The sequence below is a fragment of the Schistocerca gregaria genome, chromosome 2, assembly GCF_023897955.1.
Source record: "Schistocerca gregaria isolate iqSchGreg1 chromosome 2, iqSchGreg1.2, whole genome shotgun sequence".
Classification (NCBI taxonomy): Eukaryota; Metazoa; Arthropoda; class Insecta; order Orthoptera; family Acrididae; genus Schistocerca; species Schistocerca gregaria.
The window spans coordinates 568,923,382-568,945,597 of record NC_064921.1 but is presented as its reverse complement, the minus strand read 5'-3'; the positions used below and the strand labels follow the sequence as shown (position 1 = coordinate 568,945,597).

The 22,216-nt window shown below is 42.6% G+C and overlaps 1 protein-coding gene across 1 annotated transcript in view; it reads left to right on the top strand.

The window, feature by feature from the left end:
- LOC126332842 (esterase E4-like) overlaps nucleotides 1-22,216 on the top strand; it is a 98,957-nt gene that overhangs the window by 20,648 nt on the left and 56,093 nt on the right. The window contains exons 2-4 of the mRNA XM_049996686.1: nucleotides 10,189-10,326; nucleotides 10,412-10,571; nucleotides 17,683-17,868. Coding sequence (XP_049852643.1) covers nucleotides 10,189-10,326; nucleotides 10,412-10,571; nucleotides 17,683-17,868 — 484 coding nt within the window. The remainder of the gene's footprint in view (nucleotides 1-10,188; nucleotides 10,327-10,411; nucleotides 10,572-17,682; nucleotides 17,869-22,216) is intronic.

Sequence of the window (22,216 nt, the reverse complement as noted above, 5' to 3'; positions counted from 1 at the left end):
CTCCAGAAGGGCCAGTCCAACTTTGTAAAGAGCCCTGTAATTACTTAGTGCCATAAAGAGAGTGGGGAATCGCCTTCTCGCTCTTTAGTTTTCAGAACTACGAAGGAAGGAAGTGCATAAACTCAATGTGGTGACTTACCTTCACTCATGGGTCTATACTCCACCCCCTGCCCCTGAAGCCCCTCACACACCCCAGAATTGAAGAGCCAAAGAAACTGATACCCCTGCCTAATATCGTGGCCGGCCCCCACGAGCACGCAGAAGTACCACAACACGACATAGCATGGACTCGACTAATGACTGTGCTGAATGGAACTGACACCATGAATCATGCAGAGCTGTTCTTAAATCTAGTCGGCCGTGGTGGACGAGCGGGTCTAGACGCTACAGTCTGGAACCGCGCGACCGCTACGGTCGCAGGTTCAAATCCTGCCTCGGGCATGGATGTGTGTGATGTCCTTAGGTTTAAGTAGTTCTAAGTTTTAGGGGACTGACGACCTCAGACGTTAAGTCACATAGTGCTCAGAGCCATTTGAATTTTTGTCCTAAAGTGAATGAGGGGGTGGAGATCTCTTCTGAAAAGCACGTTGCAAGGCGTTTCATATACGCTCGATAAAGTTCATGTCTGGGGAGTTTGGTGATCAGTGGAAATGTTACTGGAACAATTTTGGACGTGTGGAGTGTCGCATTGCCCTGCTGGAACCCAAGTCCGTCGAAATGTACAATGGACATGAATGGATGCTGGTGATCAGACAGAATTCTTACGTAGTGTCACCTGTCAGAGTCGTATGTAGGTGTATCAGGGATACCGGATCACCCTAACTGCAAACGACCCACATCATTACAGAGCCTCCACCAACTTGAACAGCCCCTGCTGACATGCAGTGCCCATGGATTCATAAGGCTCTCTCCATAAACGTACACTCCCATCCGCTCTATACAATTTGAAACGAGACTTCGCCGACCAGGCAACATAGGCCTATTTCCAGTCATCAACAGTCCAAGTCAATGTTGACGGGCCCAGACCAGGCGTAAATTTTGCTTCGTGCAGTCATCAAGGGTACAGGAGAGGGCCATCGCCTCTGAAAGCCCATATTAATGACGTTTCCTTGAATAGTTCGCGCTCTGACACTTGCTGATAACCCAGCACTGAAATTTGCAGCAATTTGGGGAAGATTTGCACTTCTGTCACTCTTCAGTCGTCATTGGCCCCGTCGTGGCAGCATTTTTTTTCCAGCTACAGCGATGTCTGTGATTTGATGGTTTACCAGATTCCTGGTATTCACGGTATACTCATGAAATGGTCGTACGGGGAAGTCCCCATTGCATCGCTGTCTCGGAGATGCTGTTTCTCATTGCTCGTGCTCCTACTACAAAACCACTTTCAAACTCACACAAACCATTACAACCTGCCATTGTAGCACCAGTAACCGACCTAGCCAGTATGCCAGACACTTGTTGTTTTACATGGGTGTTACCGGCCTCAGAGCCGTATTCTGCCTGTTTACATGTCTTTGTATTTGAATACGCATTTCTATACCAGTTTCTTTGGCGCTTTAGTGTAGTTTATCCCTTAATAAGATTCTTGGACGTAGGTGTGGTACACTCTTCTTAACCTACTTTCGTTGAAAAAGAGATTAGTTTTATGCAATTAAAACATTATTTTTAATAATCTTCGATTTTTTCATCCCCTACGAGATGGAAAGTAGTTGCCCACGAAAAAAAAGGGATTTCTTTGTAGGGAACTTCCTGTAGTTTAATTTTGCACTGGGAAAAATTTTGGCCAGTAGCTGAGATTTTGGAGCTATTCAAGAAAAACTTCCACAAATGCCCTTTATATGCCCCACCCCTTCCAACTCACACGCTCACATCGCACCGGTTCACAAGTGATTTCGTTTACAGAACTGTATAAGATCTCTGTCATACAGTTCAGATGAGTGCCAACACATGATGTAGTCAGCGCTTCTAAACATAAATACGTGTAGGACATGTTAGAGAACATTTTTCCAAACAAGTGATCCATCATTAGACGCTCCTCACACTCTCCTCCGTTTTCCGTCGTACAATTTCACCTGTATGAGATTTTACGTTAACAGTGATATGCTCTCCATGCAAATCTTGCACTTCGGTGTCCCTCTTGTCCCTCTCGGTCAGGCGCCCCAAGCGCCGCTACGAATAGTCACACATGCTGTATAGAAATCTTACAGTTGGGGTACCTCTGGCACCGCTATTTGCTTAGCGTCCCAAGCGATTGTTTGTGTCTGTTGGCCTTAAACTAGCCCTGGTTACGTATGAAGAGAAAGGGAGTTCAAATGTACGCAGATTCACAAGAAATCAGCTGTGTTTGTAGGTAGAGGATAAAAAGGTTACCGACCAACCATACCGAATTAGGTACGTCAGACGACATGGAGGAACGATAGAGACACAATGATTCCGTCGTTATACCGAGTTATGATTCCTCACAAAATGCGGTGGTTCAATGCTCTGTTGAAATATCACAGGTGGAGTTTCGTAGGTACTTGCAGTACCTCTGGTTCAGAAACATGCAAGGTCCAGCGGGTAACGTTCAGATTGAACTCAATATGTAGCACTCGATGTCACAATTTGTTGTACCTGATGGTAACAAAAACACATTTGTTGTGTGTCTGTTATGTTATTTAACAAAACTACTTTCCAGATTTTGAATACCACAGTGGCATGCCGAAAGAAGTGGCGCAGGGGTTAACATAGTGGATCAGCATTCGGGAGAATGATGCTTCCACTCTGCACCCGGCCATACAGATTCGGTTTTCCGTGATTTCCATAAATCACTTCAGACAAATGTCGGGATGGTACTTTTGAAAGGGCACGGCCGATTCCCTTCCCCATCCTTCAAATTATACTAGCTTGTGTTCCGCCTCTAATGATTTTGTTCTCAACGGGGCGTTAAAACATACTCTTCCTTTTTCTTAGTGACGTCTAATGCGGAAGCGGCCATGAGTGGCAGTTTTTATCGAAATTAACCATAGTTATACTATTGTCACCCTGTTAGACATCTTAAATGTGTAGAACACATTGCTTATGGGTGGGGTCGCAGCAGCACTCTCACGAAAACACTGCTTTTTGACAATCAGCATGCCAGCAGTAGAATTACCGTATCGACGAAACACAGAAGTTTATACTTTTTTTTGGACAGTGGGAGCCGATAATACGCCATGTGAAATACTAGACCAGTCTGTACCTGACGAACGTTTATACATGATTCGTCGATCCATCATGCAGCCGTTACTAACAGTCGACACTTCGTTGTCCATTACTCGCATCTAGGCAAATTGGTCATCTTGTGCTGCGATCAGATTAAATGATTCTGCACTCATTCGTCACTGGGTACGGCCTTCTCCCATTGTCTGGTCACATAACCATGTAACTATCATAGAATATCCTGTAATACTCAAAATGTCATTAGATGAACTTTGCTTTCACTTCTCAACTCCGTTTGGCAGTTCTTCTGTTACTGAGATTGGAGTAATATTGACTTTACGGTTACAAAGGCCATCGTGCTTCTCGGAATATTTCTAATTTTAAACACTCATTGCTGGTGCAGTGTTCCCAGAATCGTCTATGTTTGAATTTAACGAGACACTGTTTCTAAGTATGCAATTTTTGGCAAATTTGAACATATTCTTTCGTGTAAGATAATGTTGAACTAACAAAGATTCATATTATTACCTATTTACGCATCAGCAGTGTTAGAATTATTGCACTTCCAACACAGTAGTAAGAGAAAGGAGAATGTTTATAGGAGAAGCCTTCAAACTATCACATAATTAACCAGATGGTCGGAGGAATTTAATGCATCTGGCTCCATTGATTGAAAGGTTTAAGGCAGGTGCATTGAAAATGGGCAAAAACATGATTTACATTTGCCTGTCTGATGGGGTATATTATTGCGACGGCTTTTAAGCAGCACTGACACGGATATACAGTTTTATGGATAAAAAGTTGTCAGTTAACTTGCCACTTCCTATTCGGAATTACAATTTTATCTGAAAGTAACGGGACAAGTTAACCAAGAACTCCTTATCCAAGGACTGTGTAGCAAAAAAGGACGTTGCAGTTGTGTGTTTTATGTCTCAAGTATGAGAACAACGAAACAAGGCTGAGTGTATAGACAGATAATAAAGCACAGTTATGTTGAAAAAATGCATTGGTTTGTACTTTAAGATATTGTTTAGATTTATTGATGCGTGCAGAATGCAACAAGAAAGTGTTATGCCTTTGTTGTCCGAAGTGGGAGGTGAGCGATTATAGTTAGAATGTTTTGTCTTTGTCGTTGTTGACATTGTTAGTATGTTTGTGTGCGTTTGTGCGTACGTGCTCAGTGGTATGATGGAGAATGAGATGTGAGAGACATTTTGGTGAGTTGTGCAGTGGCGTCTACCGTGTAAGGGTACAGAAAGGGAGAAAGGACATTTCACATACTTGTCCCGATGTGTCTACGACCATGGCTTCGCCTCTGATCACACAATAGTTGGGTCGGAAGAACTCATTCCCGTCTCATACACTATTTCATCAACACTATCTCATACATAATGCGGAACTGACTAGATGTCATGAGAGGCGAAACCGCCAGTATAAAAGGTGGTTGGGAGTATTTTCTTGGAGCAGCGATTACAACATAGTGAGTCTGTGTTGGTCCATCATGACCAGGGGACATTGGCTGGTTAAATAATTTTCAGTGTCAATATAATTCACCAATAACCTTTTACTTTAAGATATTATTTTATTCTATTGAGAATGCCGTCTTCAGGTCCCACACGCATCTATCAAAAGAAACGAATTTGTCGTATAGCGCCGTGAATCACTGGATATCGTGAATTCAGTCGTTCTACAATTGCTTCATTCGAAGACGTAATAGCATTCGAAGACGTGAGTTGCTATCATGACTTCGAATGAGGCAATTGTAGAACGGCTCAATTTACGATATCCAGTGATTTATGGCGCTATACGACAAGTTCATTTATTTGGATATATGCGTATGGTTCCTGAAGGTGGCATAATGAAATGCCGAAACTGCTAACCTTCACAACAGAATAAAATACTATCTTAAATTACACGTCTGTTGGTAAATTTTATTGACATTGACAATTACACAATGGGTCGCTCGGGAGAGCTCAGTGACTTCGAACGCGGACTAGTCATCTGAGTAACAAATCCTTCACTGGCATTTGAAACCTTATAAAGCTGCCTGCAACCATTGTTGGTGAAGTGGAAACGCGAAGAAGCAAGCACAGCTAAACCCAGACCAGGTAGAGCTCACATACGACTCACAGGGGCTGTCGAGAACTGCGGAGGATGAGTGTATAAAAATCACATGAAATCGGGGGAAGGAATAACTCGTGAGCTTCAAAGTGATACCAGCAGCCCGGCTAGTACAATGGACGGCGCTTAAGAAGTTGGAAAGAACGGAGCACATTTATCGAGCAGCTCCTCGTAAGCCACTCATTTATGTAGTTATTTGCTAATCGATGCATGAGGTGCTGTAAAGAGCGACGCCACCGGATAGTGGGTGACTGTGAACGAGTAATTTGGAGCGATGAATGTCCCTGTACTCGGTCACTATTTGATGGAAATATTCGGATTTGGCGAATCCTTGAGAACTTCTCTATCCATCATGTGTAGCGCCAACACTGAGGTATGAATCTACATCCATACTCCTCAAGCCACCTGACGATGTGTACTTTGAGTACCTCTATCGGTTCTCCCTTCTATTCCAGTCTCATATTGTTCGTGGAAAGAAAGATTGTCGGAATGTCTCTGTGAGGGCTCTAATCTCTCTGATTTTATTCTCATGGTCTATTCGCGACATATACGTACGAGGGAGCAATACACTGCTTGACTCCTCAGTAAAGGTATGTTCTCGAAACTTCAACGAAAGCCCGTACCGAGCTACTGAGCATCTCTCCTGCAGAGTCTTCCACTGGAGTTTATCTGTCATCACCGTAACGCTTTGGCGATTATTAATGATCCTGTATCGAAGCGCGCTGCTCTCCGTTACATCTTCTCTATCTCTTCTCTCTGGTACGGATCCCACACTGGTGAGCAATATTCAAGCACTGGGCGAACAAGTGTACCGCAACCTACTTCCTTTGTTTTCGGATTGCATTTCCTCGGGATTCTTCCAATGACTCTGTCTCTCATCTGCTTTTCCGACGATTAACTTTATATGATCATTCCATTTTAAATCACTCCTAATGCCTCCTCCTAAATAATTTATGTAATTAACTGCTTCCAGTTGCTGACCTGCTATATTGTAGCTAAATGATAAAGGACCTTTCTTTCTGTGTATTCGCAGGACATTACACTTGTCTACATTGAGATTCAATTGCTATTCCCTGCACCATGCGTCAAATCGTTGCAGATCCTCCTGCATTTCAATACAATTTTCCATTTTTACAAATTCAAGATACACCACAACATCTGCAAAAAGCCTCAGTGTACTTCCGATGTTTTCCACAAAATATATATATATATATATATATATATATATATATATATATATATATTCAAGTAGGTAAAAAGACTAGGGCTGCTAGAAACACTTGGGTAACAGAAGAAATATTGAATTTAATTGATGAAAGGAGAAAATATAAAAATGCAGTAAATGAAGCAGGCAAAAAGGAATCCAAACGTCTCAAAAATGAGATCGACAGGAAGGAAAATGGCTAAGCAGGGATGGCTACAGGACAAATGTAAGGATGTAGAGGCTTATCTCACTAGGGGTAAGATAGATACTACCTACAGGAAAATTAAAGAGACCTTTGGAGAAAAGAGGACCACTTGTATGAATATTAAGAGCTCAGATGGAAACCCAGTTCTAACCAAAGAAGGGAAAGCAGAAAGGTGGAAGGAGTATATAGAGGGACTATACAAGGGAGATGTACTTGAGGACAATATTATGGAAATGGAAGAGGATGTAGATGAAGACGAAATGGGAGATAAGATACTGCGTCAAGAGTTTGACAGAGCATCGAAAGACCGGAGTCGAAACAGAACCCCGGAGTAGACAACATTCCATTAGAACTACTGACGGCCTTGGGATAGCCAGTCATAATAAAACTCTACCAGCTGGTGAGCAAGATGTACGAGACAGGCGAAATACCCTCCGACTTCAAGAAGAATATAATAATTCCAATCCCAAAGAAAGCAGGTGCTGACAGATGTGAAAATTACCGAACTATCAGTTTAATAAGTCACAGCTGCAAAATATTAACGAGAATTCTTTACAGACGAATGGAAAAACTGGTAGATGCGGACCTCGGGGAAGATCAGTTTGGATTCCGTAGAAATGTTGGAACACGTGAGGCAATACTGACCTTATGACTTATTTTAGAAGAAAGATTAAGAAAAGGCAACCCTACGTTTCTAGCATTTGTAGACTTGGAGAAAGCTTTTGACAATGTTGACTGGAATACTCTCTTTCAAATTCTGAAGGTGGCAGGGGTAAAATACAGGGAGCGAAAGGCTATTTACAATTTGTACAGAAACCAGATGGCAGTCACAAGAGTCGAGGGGCATGAAAAGGAAGCAGTGGTTGGGAAAGGAGTGATACAGGGTTGTAGCCTTTCCCCGATGTTATTCAATCTGTATATTGAGCAAGCAGTAAAGGAAACAAAAGAAAAATTTGGAGTAGGTATTAAAATTCATGGAGAAGAAATAAAAACTTTGAGGTTCGCCGATGACATTGTAATTCTGTCAGAGACGGCAAAGGACTTGGAAGAGCAGTTGAACGGAATGGACAGTGTCTGGAAAGGAGGATATAAGATGAACATCAACAAAAGCAAAACGAGGATAATGGAATGTAGTCAAATTAAATCGGGTGATGCTGAGGGAATTAGATTAGGAAATGAGACACTTAAAATAGTAAAGGAGTTCTGCTATTTGGGGTGAAAAATAACTGATGATGGTCGAAGTAGAGAGGATATAAAATGTAGACTGGCAATGGCAAGGAAAGCGTTTCTGAAGAAGAGAAATTTGTTAACATCGAATATAGATTTATGTACCAGGAAGTCGTTTCTGAAAGTATTTGTTTGGAGTGTAGCCTTGTATGGAAGTGAAACATGGACGATAAATAGTTTGGACAAGAAGAGAATAGAAGCTTTCGAAATGTTGTGCTACAGAAGAATGCTGGAGATTAGATGGATAGATCACGTAACTAATGAGGAAGTATTGAATAGGATTGGGGAGAAGAGACGTTTGTCGCACAACATGACCAGAAGGAGGGATCGGTTGGTAGGACATGTTCTGATGCATCAAGGGATCACCAATTTAGTATTGGACGGCAGCGTGGAGGGTAAAAATCGTAGAGGGAGAGCAAGAGATGAATACACTAAGCAGGATGTAGGTTGCAGTAGGTACTGGGTGATGAAGATGCTTGCACAGGATAGAGTAGCATGGAGAGCTGCATCAAATCAGTCTCAGGACTGAAGACGACAACAACAACAACTTATATATATATATATATATATATATATATATATATATATATATTGTGAATAGCAACGGTCCTACGACACTGCCCTGCGGCACACCGGAAATCACTCTTACTTCGTAAGACTTCTCTCCATTGAGAATGACATGCTGCGCTCTGTTACCTAGGAACTCTTCAATCTAATCACACAATTTGTCTGATAGTCCATTTTCTCTTGCTTTGTTCATTAAACGACTGTGGGGAGCTGTATATAACGCCTTGCAGAAGTCAAGAAACACGGCATCTACCTGGGAACCCGTGTCTATTGACCTCAGAGTCTCGTGGACGAATAGCGCGAGCTGCGTTTCACACGATCGTCTTTTTCAGAACCCATGCTGATTGTAGGAATCATTCTTCTGTAGCACAACATTTCGAAAGCTTCTATTCTCTTCTTGTCCAAACTATTTATCGTCCATGTTTCACTTCCATACAAGGCTACACTCCAAACAAATACTTTCAGAAACGACTTCCTGGTACATAAATCTATATTCGATGTTAACAAATTTCTCTTCTTCAGAAACGCTTTCCTTGCTATTGCCAGTCTACATTTTCTATCCTCTCTACTTAGACCATCATCAGTTATTTTTCACCCCAAATAGCAGAACTCCTTTACTATTTTAAGTGTCTCATTTCCTAATCTAATTCCCTCAGCATCACCCGATTTAATTTGACTACATTCCATTATCCTCGTTTTGCTTTTGTTGATGTTCATCTTATATCCTCCTTTCCAGACACTGTCCATTCCGTTCAACTGCTCTTCCAAGTCCTTTGCCGTCTCTGACAGAATTACAATGTCATCGGCGAACCTCAAAGTTTTTACTTCTTCTCCATGAATTTTAATACCTACTCCGAATTTTTCTTTTGTTTCCTTTACTGCTTGCTCATATACAGATTGAATAACATCGGGGAGAGGCTACAACCCTGTCTCACTCCTTTCCCAACCACTGCTTCCCTTTCATACAGAGTAGATTTCTAGTCTCCATAAAAGTCATTATACTCGAACATAATGCGTGTTCCAAAATTCTACAACTGATCGACGTTAGAGATATAGGTCTATAGTTCTGCACATCTGTTAGACATCCCTTCTTGAAAACAGGGAATGACGTGTCACGGTATGTGAGTGTTCTCCATGATTAGGAAGTGGTCCCCTCGCGGTGATCAAGGAAACGCTAAATACACAAGGATATAAAACAGTTCACAGCATAATGTTCTGCATACAACAGTGTGACAGTTCGCAGACGATGAGTGAATCAGCGTGACAAAGCACTCTTTCATGAAGGTGCCTTTGTCTGGCAGTGGTCTGTGTACAGTGATATTCCTGAGTTGACTTGCCTGTCCAGATTCCCGGCCTGAACTCAATGGAACACATTTGGGATGAATTAGAATGTCGACATAGCTGCAGACCCCAGCGTCCTACATCACTACCTTCTATGGTTTCGGGTCTTGAGGAAAAATGGACTGTCATTCCTTCACAGACATTCAGACACCTCACTGAAAGTGTCCCCAGCAGAGCTCAAGCTGTCTTAAAGGCCACTAATAGTTGTCCGGATAGTTTTGACGAGATTGTGTTGCACTAATGGCCAATTTGCTTTAATCTTTTTGACAGAAAAAGTGTCTTTTCGTTAATACTTCATGCCTCTCATAAACAGTGCCTTTCGCCTTGATACGTATCTTTGCAGCCACCTGAGCCCGCAGAGCCATGGACCGGAGTGAGAGACGCCACCAAGGAAGGCAATGTGGCCCCTCAGGTCAGCGATACCACCCGGCAGTACATGGGGGACGAAGACTGCCTCTTCCTCAACGTCTACACGCCTCAGGTCTGTGTGCTGTACTTTAATCCCGACCGTATAGCGCGAGTGCCCGTCCTGCTTAACGTACAGATCTGGTTGCGTGCTGCTGCAGATGCCGAGTGATAGCAGCAGCTCCCTGACGCCGGTGATGGTGTGGATCCATGGTGGCGGCTGCACGGTCGGCTCTGGCAACACCGACATGTACGGCCCTGACTACCTGCTCGAGCACGGTGTCGTCGTGGTCACGCTCAACTACCGTCTCGGCGTCCTGGGTGCGTTGCCACTAGTTTCAAGATTAAAATAATCACTTAATTTTATCCAGTGTTGTCGGTGTTTCTTCCGTGACTCTGTTGTCTTTGTAAAATAAAGAACGACTGCCTTCGGTCACAATCTTGATTTTATTTCAATGCAAGATGCGTTTCCAGCCTTGGGGGTCCATCTTCAGGTGCTTTGCCTGTTTATATCAGTTTTTTTCTGATTTAGGTTAATTCTGTTCCCGCTAAGATTACATTGGCATATTATAGAGTGGCACATTGTGAATATAAGTTTAAACACTACACATACTGTAATTCAAGATCATGGATCCACTACTGGAGCCAGTGAGCTATATTTTGATTTGTCTCTGTTTTATAAACTTATATTCACAAAGTGTCACTCTGTAATATAACAATGTAATCTTACCAGCACTACAATTAACCTAAACTTGAGAAAACGTTATAGGCTGTCAAAACACTTGAAAATATATACCAATGCATCCTGCACTGAAATAAAATTACGACTGTAATTAAGGATGATTGTTCTTTATTTTATAAGAAAAAATAGGCACTGTCAGCGAAGTTAATTGACACACCAGTGAAAGAACAACGCTAAAGTGTTGTAGCACCGCAGGAACAGCAAAACGAGTATGTGCGTACAATCTTTGTTCTATGTGTCGTTCAATACGTGTTTCTTACAGTTAGATTTCAGATTGTATATGCGTCACTCATGTTGTCCTTTTAATGCAACGCCCTTGTAACTTAGGTTCATATGCAATAATTATAGACAGAAAAGTCATGTTCTATGCTGTTTCTGTTATTTGGAAATGGCTACAAGCTCTTAATTGTGTACCAGCTCCTACTGCCTACCTGAATTCCTATGGTGTCGCTGATCACTGTTATAGAATAATTGATTCCGTTTTTCATCGGATCTATCGTATGTTTAGGATAACATTCGTTTCTACTGCTGAAATATACAGCGAATGTCCAAAGAGGATTGAGGTCGCACATTACTTCATCCCAGAAACATCTCACGAAATAACGAAAGGAAAATCACAGGAACTGTAGCTCTTATAGACGCTTAGCTACTGTCGTTCTTCTTTCGAACTATTCGCGAATGTGACAGAAAAGGCGAGAACTGGTAGTTGTACTAGAGGTTCCCGTTATAACACCAAAAGACGACACACGGAACACAAATGTAGAAGCAATTGTGTCCGGTAAAACGTTCGACATATCGAAGACGGCTTTCAGAAGTTATGATTTTCCACCTTGGCGTTATTACTATCACCGTCATTTATTTCATACCATCACCTGATACCGGTGATGTGCTATTTTCAGGTGCTTGCTTATGTCTTTGTAATTTTACTTACTCATCCAATGTGGCGCTATACAGTGTACTACTGTGATTTAAATATACAGCTGCTGTTGTACTCTTTATAGCTGGTGATAACAGTCACTGGATAATTGAAGCTCATCACTTCTACATTACATGGCACAGCTGCTTTTGATATTACCATACTCTAAGGTTTTTCGATGAGAGTTTCCTTTTGTATATTGCTTAGCTGTTTTATTAAATTGCTGAAGTAATGTTTGTAAATTATCCTCACTATTTATCAGTACATGTTCATCAGCATAACATGATGTTTCCCACATTATTTCCTACTTTATATCCCAGTTTTTTTCCACGTGTCTTCAATCATATGGTTCATTATTAAGTTGAACAGGAGTGGGCTTAATGAGTCTCCTTGTCTAATTATTTTAGGTAACTTATCTGTGAATCCTTCGTGTGTTTCGATTAACGTTTTACTACCTCAAAATTTATATATCTTCTATGATTTCATGAAACCATTGATACTCTCTTGTCGATTAAGGGTTGAGTTAAACCCTTTTTCTAATACTATCAAAGGCTTTTCAAAAGTCAACAAAGCACGGGTTGGCAGGCTTATTAAACTCCATGGACTTCTCCACAATCTGTCTTAAAGCTATAAGGACTTAACCATTGAGGTGAAAAATCAAGCTATAAACACAGTAAGAGTAGCCCAACGCCTGCATAAATGATGTATGGAGAAACGAATATATGACAACTGACAGAAAAATGAAAATATATAAAACAATGATGCATCCTGTTTTGACATATAGAGCAGAACCTAAAGTAGAAACGAAAAACATAAAGGATAACGGCAGTGGATCCAAGGAGTAACCATGCGAACACAAGATACAAATAAATGTATGAAGACAAGAAAAATAAATTGGAAGGATCGTGTGGAAAGGCTGGACCAACAAGACGAGCTAAGATTTGCAAGAATGGACGATAGCAAGGGAAACCCAGACAACCACCCAGAGATCGGACAGCAGTTGTACAGCACATCCGCGAAATGAGGCAGACAAACAGAAACAACTCTAGTCAGCAGAAGGAAAAGAACAACCGCTGTCGTAGTAGAATCGAACGAGAACAACGTTCCATACTCATCAACGATTTGACACTAATGCCATAGTGCCACAACTACGAAAAAGTTCGTGGTATACCACATATAACATTTCACACCACTGATGGAACTGATGTTGTAATCGATGAAGACCCATCGAGTGATGTAGACCTAAATTTACGTGCGCCCCAGGAAAGAGTTTTATGATCATTTCTTTTCATGTTGCATATTACTGACCTTGCAGCCAACGCCCTTGCCTAGTTGAATACACAGGTTCACGTCAAGTCATCGTAGTTAAGCAACGTTGGGCGGGCCGGTATTTGGATGCCAAGCGCTGTTGGCAGCTTTCCCTTCGTCTTTGCGGAAATGGAAGAAAAGGTGGCGGCAAAAATATCCTGATCGGAAAGCTTTTCACCAGTGTCCTGGATTAAATTCCAGACACATACGCAGTGTATCTTTGAACGAGGGCATGTGACACTTGATAGCAATCCTTTCGTCGGCTGGGGACTTTCAGATCGGCGGCGCTGTAGGAGCTACTAGACAGGAATAGGCTATGTGCCGGCACCGCGTTTCGCCCTCTCCTTTCTCTCATCACCACACGACGCAGACATGACACGACACCGAACACACACCCATTCCAGTCATGTACACACTCAGATACACTGAACACACGACTCTGTCACTTCACGAAGGAAAGATGCTAGTGTGCGCGTAGGCGCAGGGTACGGAAAGCGTGGACCTCGAGGTTTCCCAGCTAGTCGTGCCCTATGACTTTACTTTCTTATGGCTTTCCAGACACCATTAACACTTTGCCGTCCGCACGTGTCACACAAATTTATTCGCTTGGGGCCGGCAGCGCTAATTCGGATTACTTGGCTTGTCGCCGGTCGCTTGTCACCTTTCCGTTCATGACAAGCTTCAATAACATTGACTTTTGCGCGCTTGACTTTTTCTTGAAATCTATTTTGCCGAATCGTTCCACAGACTCGAATTTTCTTTTAAGTAACTGCTCTCCAATTTCTTCACTGTTATGATAATTATCCATGTAGAGTTGATGCCACTTTCCACAAGAAGGAGTCAATAGATTCATCAGTGTTTTTGCTAAAGGTTGTCCACCGCCGGAATATATGTTGTGTTGTGTCCGCCCTTAACTGAACAAATATTCCGTGAAAACCAAATTTATTTGACATTCTGTCACTAAAAACGAAATTTAAGTTCGACTACACAACACTTCTCTGGCTGTGGTGCCAAGGAGAAATCAGAGTCACTAGTAGAGAATACAAGTCCAAACCACTGCCAACCAGTCGATACCGACACGTCTCAAGTTCCCAGCCAGGGAGGCCAGGTTCGGTCGTCGTGAATCCAGCAGCCGGGTAGTAACGTTATCAGCGAAGATCGAACTGGTAAAACGGGTTCAGGGAGCTCGCTTAAATCCGCAGGTCCGGCCAATCAGAGTGTTTGGAGATGGCGCCCTTATACGGTTGCTCACTCTGGTGGCAAGGGCAGCGCCGCCAGGGTAATCCGTATCGATAGTGGTGTGTACGCTGCCGCTAACGCCGCGACGACGCGTTCACTTGCGCCAGTTGTTGACACCGTGTGCGGCGCCAGCGGTACTCGCTGTGTGCCGCGCGTGTTGTAGCACGCCGGGTCGAGTTGACGGCTGCTGTGCTTCAGCCGATACAACCACTTGAATGAGGAAATGTATCCAGTACTCGAATCACACAGCATCCGAATGAGTATGCCATATTTCGTAATTTTCAACGGATTGTAAACTTTAAAATTTAACTGTCCACCCAATACTTGTTACTTTCGTTGCTAATATTTTCATATACGATGGATTTAAGTGTCGGGAAGTCATTTTTGAAAGTATTTGTGTGGAGTGTAGCCATGTATGGAAGTGAAACATGGACAATAAATAGTTTGGACAAGAAGAGAATAGAAGATTTTGAAATGTGGTTCTACAGAAGAATGCTGAAGATTAGATGGGTTGATCACACAACTAATGAAGAAATATTGAATAGGATTGGGGAGAGGAGAAGTTCGTGGCACTACTTGACTAGAAGAAGGGATCGGTTGGTAGGATACGTTCCGAGGCATCAAGGGATCAGCAATTTAGTATTGGAGGGCAGCGTGGAGGGTAAAAATCGTAGAGGGAGACCGGTAGATGAATACACTAAACATATTCAGAAGGATGTAAGTTGCGGTAGGTACTGGGAAATGCAGAAGGTTGCACAGGATAGAGTAGCATGGAAAGCTGCATCTAACCAGTCTCAGGACTGAAGACCACAGCAACAACATATTCATATTGATCGTTCCCAACATATATTTCGACGATATCTACGACGCTCTGTGTATCTTTGGGAAATATGTGTGGACCTTCAAATTTATTATTGGTCCTCAGTAAATCATAGTCTGTCTTCTTGTTCTGATTCATCCGAATCAGTTGGCAACCGTAGCGTTCGCCGAATTCTTCTTGGACGTATTTCACTATTCTCCGACGATTCTGCATCACTTTCATTATTTTGATATCCAATGTCTTCTTCCCTATAGGCCAAGTCGTCCGGAACGTAAGACAAGACGACTCCAAATTCACCGTAAATAATCGTATCGTCTCTTTCGTCTGCCATGATGAAAGTGCACAAGTACGTACGAAAACAAAAAACTTGTTGATGTGTGTAACGTATTGTTACCTAAACAAAACACCAGCAGAATGAAAAATATAGTAAAGTACTGTCACCGGCCACTGCGCGATAATGTGCACAAGGCACCACTGTGGCGTTGCCGGACGGCAAAGTGTTAATAGTAACCAAGGACTTTTCATAGATGATGCAGTTATCGATAACGAAGTGCTGTCCGAAAAACTGCACAAATATTCTGTCAACTTTTGATAAGATTTCAAAGTGGTGCGAATATTGGCAAGTTGGATTAAATATTGAGAAACGAGAAATAGTGCCCCTCATAAAACGAATAAACGTTACATTCTATACCGACATTATCAGTGAGTATAGGCTCAGTCGTAGGTAAAGAAGCTGCAAGTCTTCAAAGGAGATTGCGTCCGGAACACTCTTGCGATCTTTCCTACAATATTGCTGAAGTGTATGGGAGCCTTACCAAATACTGCGAGCACGTGATATTGAACGTATACAGAGAGGAGCAGCGAGTGGCGAGAGATTTGTTTGATGCAGGCAGTCTCTTGAAGACAGACTAGAACTATACCGCGAAAGCCTACTTAGAAAGTTTCAAGAACCAAATGTAAGTGATGAATCTACAAATACACAACAAACCCTACGAATGGCTCCCCAAGGAATTCTTACGGCAAGATTAGAGTAATTACAGCACGGGCGGAGGTGCTTGAGCAGTCTCTCTTCCCGAGCTCCATGCGTGAATGGGACATGAAGAAGCCCTACTCATTAACTGGGAAATACTATCTGCCATACACTTCACAGTGGTCTGAATAGTATGCATGTAGATGCCTATTTAATTAACGCAGAATTGACTGCTAGATGTCACGAGAGGCAGAGCCGCCAGTATAACATGGAAAAGTGTGTGTGTGTGTGTGGGGGGGGGGGGGGGGGGGTTGTACTGTGTTGTCACCACAGAAGCAGAGCAGTAACAGTACAATGGGTTGGACAGGACTTGGAACTGAGTAACGGATCCAACAGGAATACTTCAAACCTGTGGCAATCCAACAGAACGGTTTAGGCCTGGTGAATTCCTGGAGAACACTATGTGCCATCATGTGTATTGGCAATCGTGAAGTGCCGAGGAAGTTTCGTCAACTGTATTGTTTGTGGTTAGGGTGGGTCCTCGTATTGCGCTTGAGAGAACGCTAAACACGGAATGATAAGTACACATTTTACAGATTGTGTACGCTGTAAAGCAGATGAACAATTCTACGATGACTCTATCAGCATGACAACGCACCCTATTATAAAACAGGATCTGTGAGGCAGTGGTTCGTGGGAATGACTTTCACTGGAATGAATTGACCTGCTCAGAGTCCCAACCTACACCCAATGGAATACCTTCGACTTAAGTTACATCGTCGACTTCGCTCCAGAAAGAAGTGTTCAACATCACTACCCTCCATGTTATCAACTTTAGAGGTAGACTGGGCTGGCGTTCCTCAGCAGACATTTTGACAACTAATTGAAAGTTTCACAGCCTAAATTCAAGCGGCCGTAAAGGTGGACACACTTCGTATTAATGTCCAGTCACTTTTATCAGCTGGTGTATTTGAATAATACGAGTAGGTACATTGAATACACCCACATAGGATATTTAAAACTATGACGTTATGAGGAAGCACTTGAAAATGGCATGTCGGTGATCACAGTTGATCTTGTGAAATCAATGTGATTTTAATAGGTGGAAAAAGAAATTGTCTTTTAACGAATATCTAGCGGTGGCCCCCGACATGCAAGTACTTACTGTCGAAATTTATTAAAAACACGAAACTATTTTGTATACCGAGGAAACTTCTCTGCAATGTAGCCCCCTGTACTATGTGTGACACTAGTTTAAATGGGCCACTATATCTCGTGTTTGTTTATTAAACTGAAAAAAGTGGAGATAATCTTCCGGTGCATTGAAGGTGCTTGAGATGAATAGTGGGACTCAATTTGTGTACTCTTGCTTAACCCTATGTTCACACTTATTTTTAATTAAGTCTTTCTCCGCGTAACGGTTTGGTTGTTATGCAGGTTACATGAGCACCGGTGATTCGGTTGTGACCGGCAACATGGGATTCAAAGATCACGTTATGGCGCTCCGCTGGGTCAAGGACAATATTTCTGCCTTCGGCGGGGACACCGACAACATCACGATATTCGGCGAGAGCGCTGGCAGCAGGGCCTGTCATCTGCTCGTCCTGTCGCCACTGGCCAAAGGTAAGAAACAGACCTGGCTCACTGCTTCGCGAATACGCTGTAGAATTTAGCGTCATTGCGGGTCTTGAACGCATTTGCAGTTGTGGACTTGCTTTGCGTCCTAGGTGTTTCAAAGAACTTAAACGCAACCGTATATTTTATAACATTTCCAATGAATAAGTACATAACAAGGTCAGTGTCCCGAATTTTTGATTGTCGCATTGATTGTATGCGACAGCGGCACGCAATCGCTTTGCAAGCATTAGGTAAATATTTCAATGGTTAAAATGGCTATGAGCACTATGAGACCTAACTTTTGAGGTCATCAGTCCCTTAGAACTTAGAACTACTTAAACCTAAGTAACCTAAATACATCACACACATCCATGCCCGAGGCAGGATTCGAACCTGCGACCGTAGCGGTCGTGCGGTGCCAGACTGTAACGCCTATAACCGCTCGGCCAACCGTGCCGGCACGCAAGTACTGCATATATCTGGTCGTTGCACAATGTACTCCATAAAGATGTCTACAGCTACAGCATCACTAGTGCGAGAAATCTTCGTGCTGTCTCCTGCTATGTCTTCTCCTCCATCACTTTAATCATAAATTTTCTGCACACTTTCCATTATTTCTTCATCAGTTAAAATTTGGTCCGTTTTACAGTTTTCCTCATTCAGCCACTTACCAACCATTCCTTAACGCTTTTCTTATTGCGTTTGTCCTTTGGTAACTTTTTTATAGCTACGGTACTGCGATGTATATTGATCCACACACATGCGCATTTGTCCACTTAAGTGCATGTGAACAATAGCCGGAACCAGGGGTCACACCTGGGACGACTGACGTTAAATATTCATATCTTTTGTCATCTAACTAAGTCAGAATTAAAGTTCCTGTCTTACGACTATAGCAACATCCTCGCTTCACTCGTAACTCGAGGACGCGAGTAGATAAAAATGCGAGTAAATAAGTAATGTGAGGAAGGTTACATTACTAGCAAGCTACAAAATCATATCCGTGTGCAACTATTGTTACATGAGATTGTATTTCAGGCTCTCATTTCATAGTGAGTGATCCTGTTGTATTTGTACACATTCAGGAACTAAGTTTTCTATGAGAACTAATATATCTTTGGATTTAAGAAGATAAAGCGTATCTGTGTACACTTAATTTCAGACACATTCAGTGGTTCGACACCCATACGTTCAACGAGTGGGCGGATTAGCGTGGGTCTAGTGCATGACAGTAGGCTGATTCGTGACAAGGCACTGATAGTCTTCTGTATTTTAAACTATACAACCATGAATAGTACAGTGAAACTAGATATTGTCGTCTTGAATAGCACTAACTATATCATATAGAAAGTTAACCAAGGATGCATCTTATTACGCATCACCTGGTTATTGTCCATGGTTAGCCGAATAACATAAGCAATGGAACACTGTAAAACCGTTTTCAATCTCATTCCAGAATCAGTGATATTTTGCTGTAGGAATACAGCTCTGGTGTCCTTATTCTCCAGAGTATGCAGGACAAGCAGCATCGAAATCGTCGATATCGGGTGATGTACATTACTGAGAGTACTTCCTTATTAGAATTTCGAGAGGGCAGCGTACGCCCGCCTTAAATCAGAGACATTATCTGCCAACCAACGTCGACACTTCCGTATTGCGCCATCACACTGTCACAGTGTCCCTCTTCTTAATTTACTGTCAACCATAGTTGTCCTTTATTCAAGATTTAAAAATGCTGCGGCGATTCTGTTGGAGACCGCGTTATTTAACTGTCATTACTGTCGTAATTTAATTTGTTTTTCTCGACAAATATTATGTTGCCTTTTACTTAAAACTGAGGATAATAATGTTGCAGGTTTGTGTTTGCCTTTGTTTCACACTGTTACAAGAAATGCTATCGTGAGACAATGTATTTCTGAACGCCGTTACAAGAAATGGTATTCTGATGCAATATGTTTCTGTACGCCCATATTAAGTGAGATCTGCTTTCGCAGGACAGAGGGGATCAGATTGTGGAAAGGGGCCAAGATCAGTTTCTGTTAGTTACACAAGAACACACAACTTTATTCCTCGGAAACCAATGCACAGTTTTTTCTTTAACACAGCAAGAATCAATTCACGGCTGAGTGCCCAAGTAACTTCTCAATAATATGGTTTAAATAATTCCTTTTAGAATACAAGGATTTAGAGAAATGGCTGAAGGGTTTACTTAAGTAAAATTAAAATATCCTTAAATAATTCCTTTTAAGGCACCAGAATTTAGACAAATGGCTGATTGCCTTCCTTAAGTAAAATTAAAATATCTTCTTGGCTAAAGGCCCAAATAATATTTCAAATCTGCAATGGAAATTCTTAAACGGCAAACGTTTATCAATTTCAGCTAAAAGGCATATTAAGGAAATTTAAATTAATTCCTCAGATGGCAGCCCAATAATATTTCAGCATAATAAAATGAACCATTAAAGACAATCTTTTTCACAGTACAACAGAAAACTATCTTAAGAAAATTTGAAATATCTTGCAGACTGAAGGCCCTAACAATTATTCAAAATAATTAAAGACAACCTTTAAGGTAAGCATTTACACAGGACAGCTGAAGGCCATTTTAAGAATTCAGGATAATTAAACAAAAACCCCACCAACAGGAATTTACACATTACGGCTGAAAGCCACAGATTATAAAACAAACGCAGCCAAGCTAAACACTAAATAATCGGGTGGCAACACAACCTATGGACAGCTGACGAACCAACCAACAACCTAATCAATTCCCTTCCACACAACCAACGGCACGACAACCGAAAATATCAGCTACGACGAAGACTCCAGCAGCACTACATATTGACGATTGGATTTCAGCACATCATACGTTGCTGCTTGTAGGAACGGCCCAGGAAGCAACAACCAGCAATGAACGAAGAGATGTCACGGCAGTTGAGGTTTCATAACAGGTTAACTGATTACTCAACTGCAGTATCCAGGTTTGGTGGGCGACGAACTATGCAGTGCCTCACAACTCCAACCGCATGTGCACGCTGCCAGCTGCCCCAGCCTGACCTCACGCCGTGGAGGCTTCCTCACTGCTCTGTCGCAACTGACCGACTGGCTACTCTGGTATGCAGACAGCATTCATCTGCTCAGCGGTAATCACAGAAGCAGCACACAGTTCCACGTTAACACTTGCAACAAGAACTCTGACAATCCTATAACCAATCACAGTGGAACAACAAGGAGACATCACAAGTCGAAACACAGAGTTTCCATAAGTGGTCGGCGACCAAATACAAGTCGTCCAATGAGATGACAGACTGAACGACCAACCAAGGTCTACCCCACTCAAGTTATGAGTGTCGGCAAAGGTCGACCTCTTCTACACTACTGGCCATTAAAATCACTACACCAAGAAGAAATGCAGATGATAAACGGGTATTCATTGGAGAAATATATTATACTAGAACTGACATGTGATTACATTTTCACGCAATTTGGGTGCATAGATCCTCCGAAATCACTACCCAGAACAACCACTTCTGGCCGTATTAACGGCCTTGATACGCCTGGGCAATGAGTCAAACAGAGCTTGGATGACGTGTAAAGGTACAGCTGCCCATGCAGCTTCAACACAATACCACAGTTCATCAAGAGTAGTGACTGGCGTATTGTGACGAACCAGTTGCTCGGCCACCACTGACTAGACGTTTTGAATTGGTGAGAGATCTAGGGAATGTGCTGGCCAGGGCAGCAGTCGAACATTTTCTGTAACCAGAAAGGCCCGTACAGGACTTGCAACATGCGGTCGTGCATTATCCTGCTGAAATGTAGGGTTTCACAGGGACCGAATGAAGGGTAGAGCCACGGGTCGTAACACATCTGAAATGTAACGCCCACTGTTCAAAGTGCCGTCAGTGCCAACAAGAGGTGACCGAGACGTGTAACCGATGGCACCTCATACCATCACGCCGCGTGATACGCCAGTATGGCGATGACGAAGATACGCTTCCAATGTGCGTTCACCGCGATGTCGCCAAACACGGATGCGACCATCATGATGGTGTAAACAGAACCTGGATTCATTCGACAAAATGACCTTTTGCCTTTCGTGCACCCAGGTTCCTCGTTGAGTACACCATCCGGAGGCGCTCCTGTCTGTTCTGCAGCGTCAAACGCCGTCGAAGTGTTTGTGCAGATGGTTGTTGTCTTGCAAACGTCCACATCTGTTGACTCAGGGATCGAGACCTGGCTGCACGATCCGTTACAGCCATGCGGATAACATGCCTGTCATCTCGACTGCTAGTGATACGAGGGCGTTGGGATCCAGCACGGCGTTCCCTATTACCCTCCTGAACCCATCGAT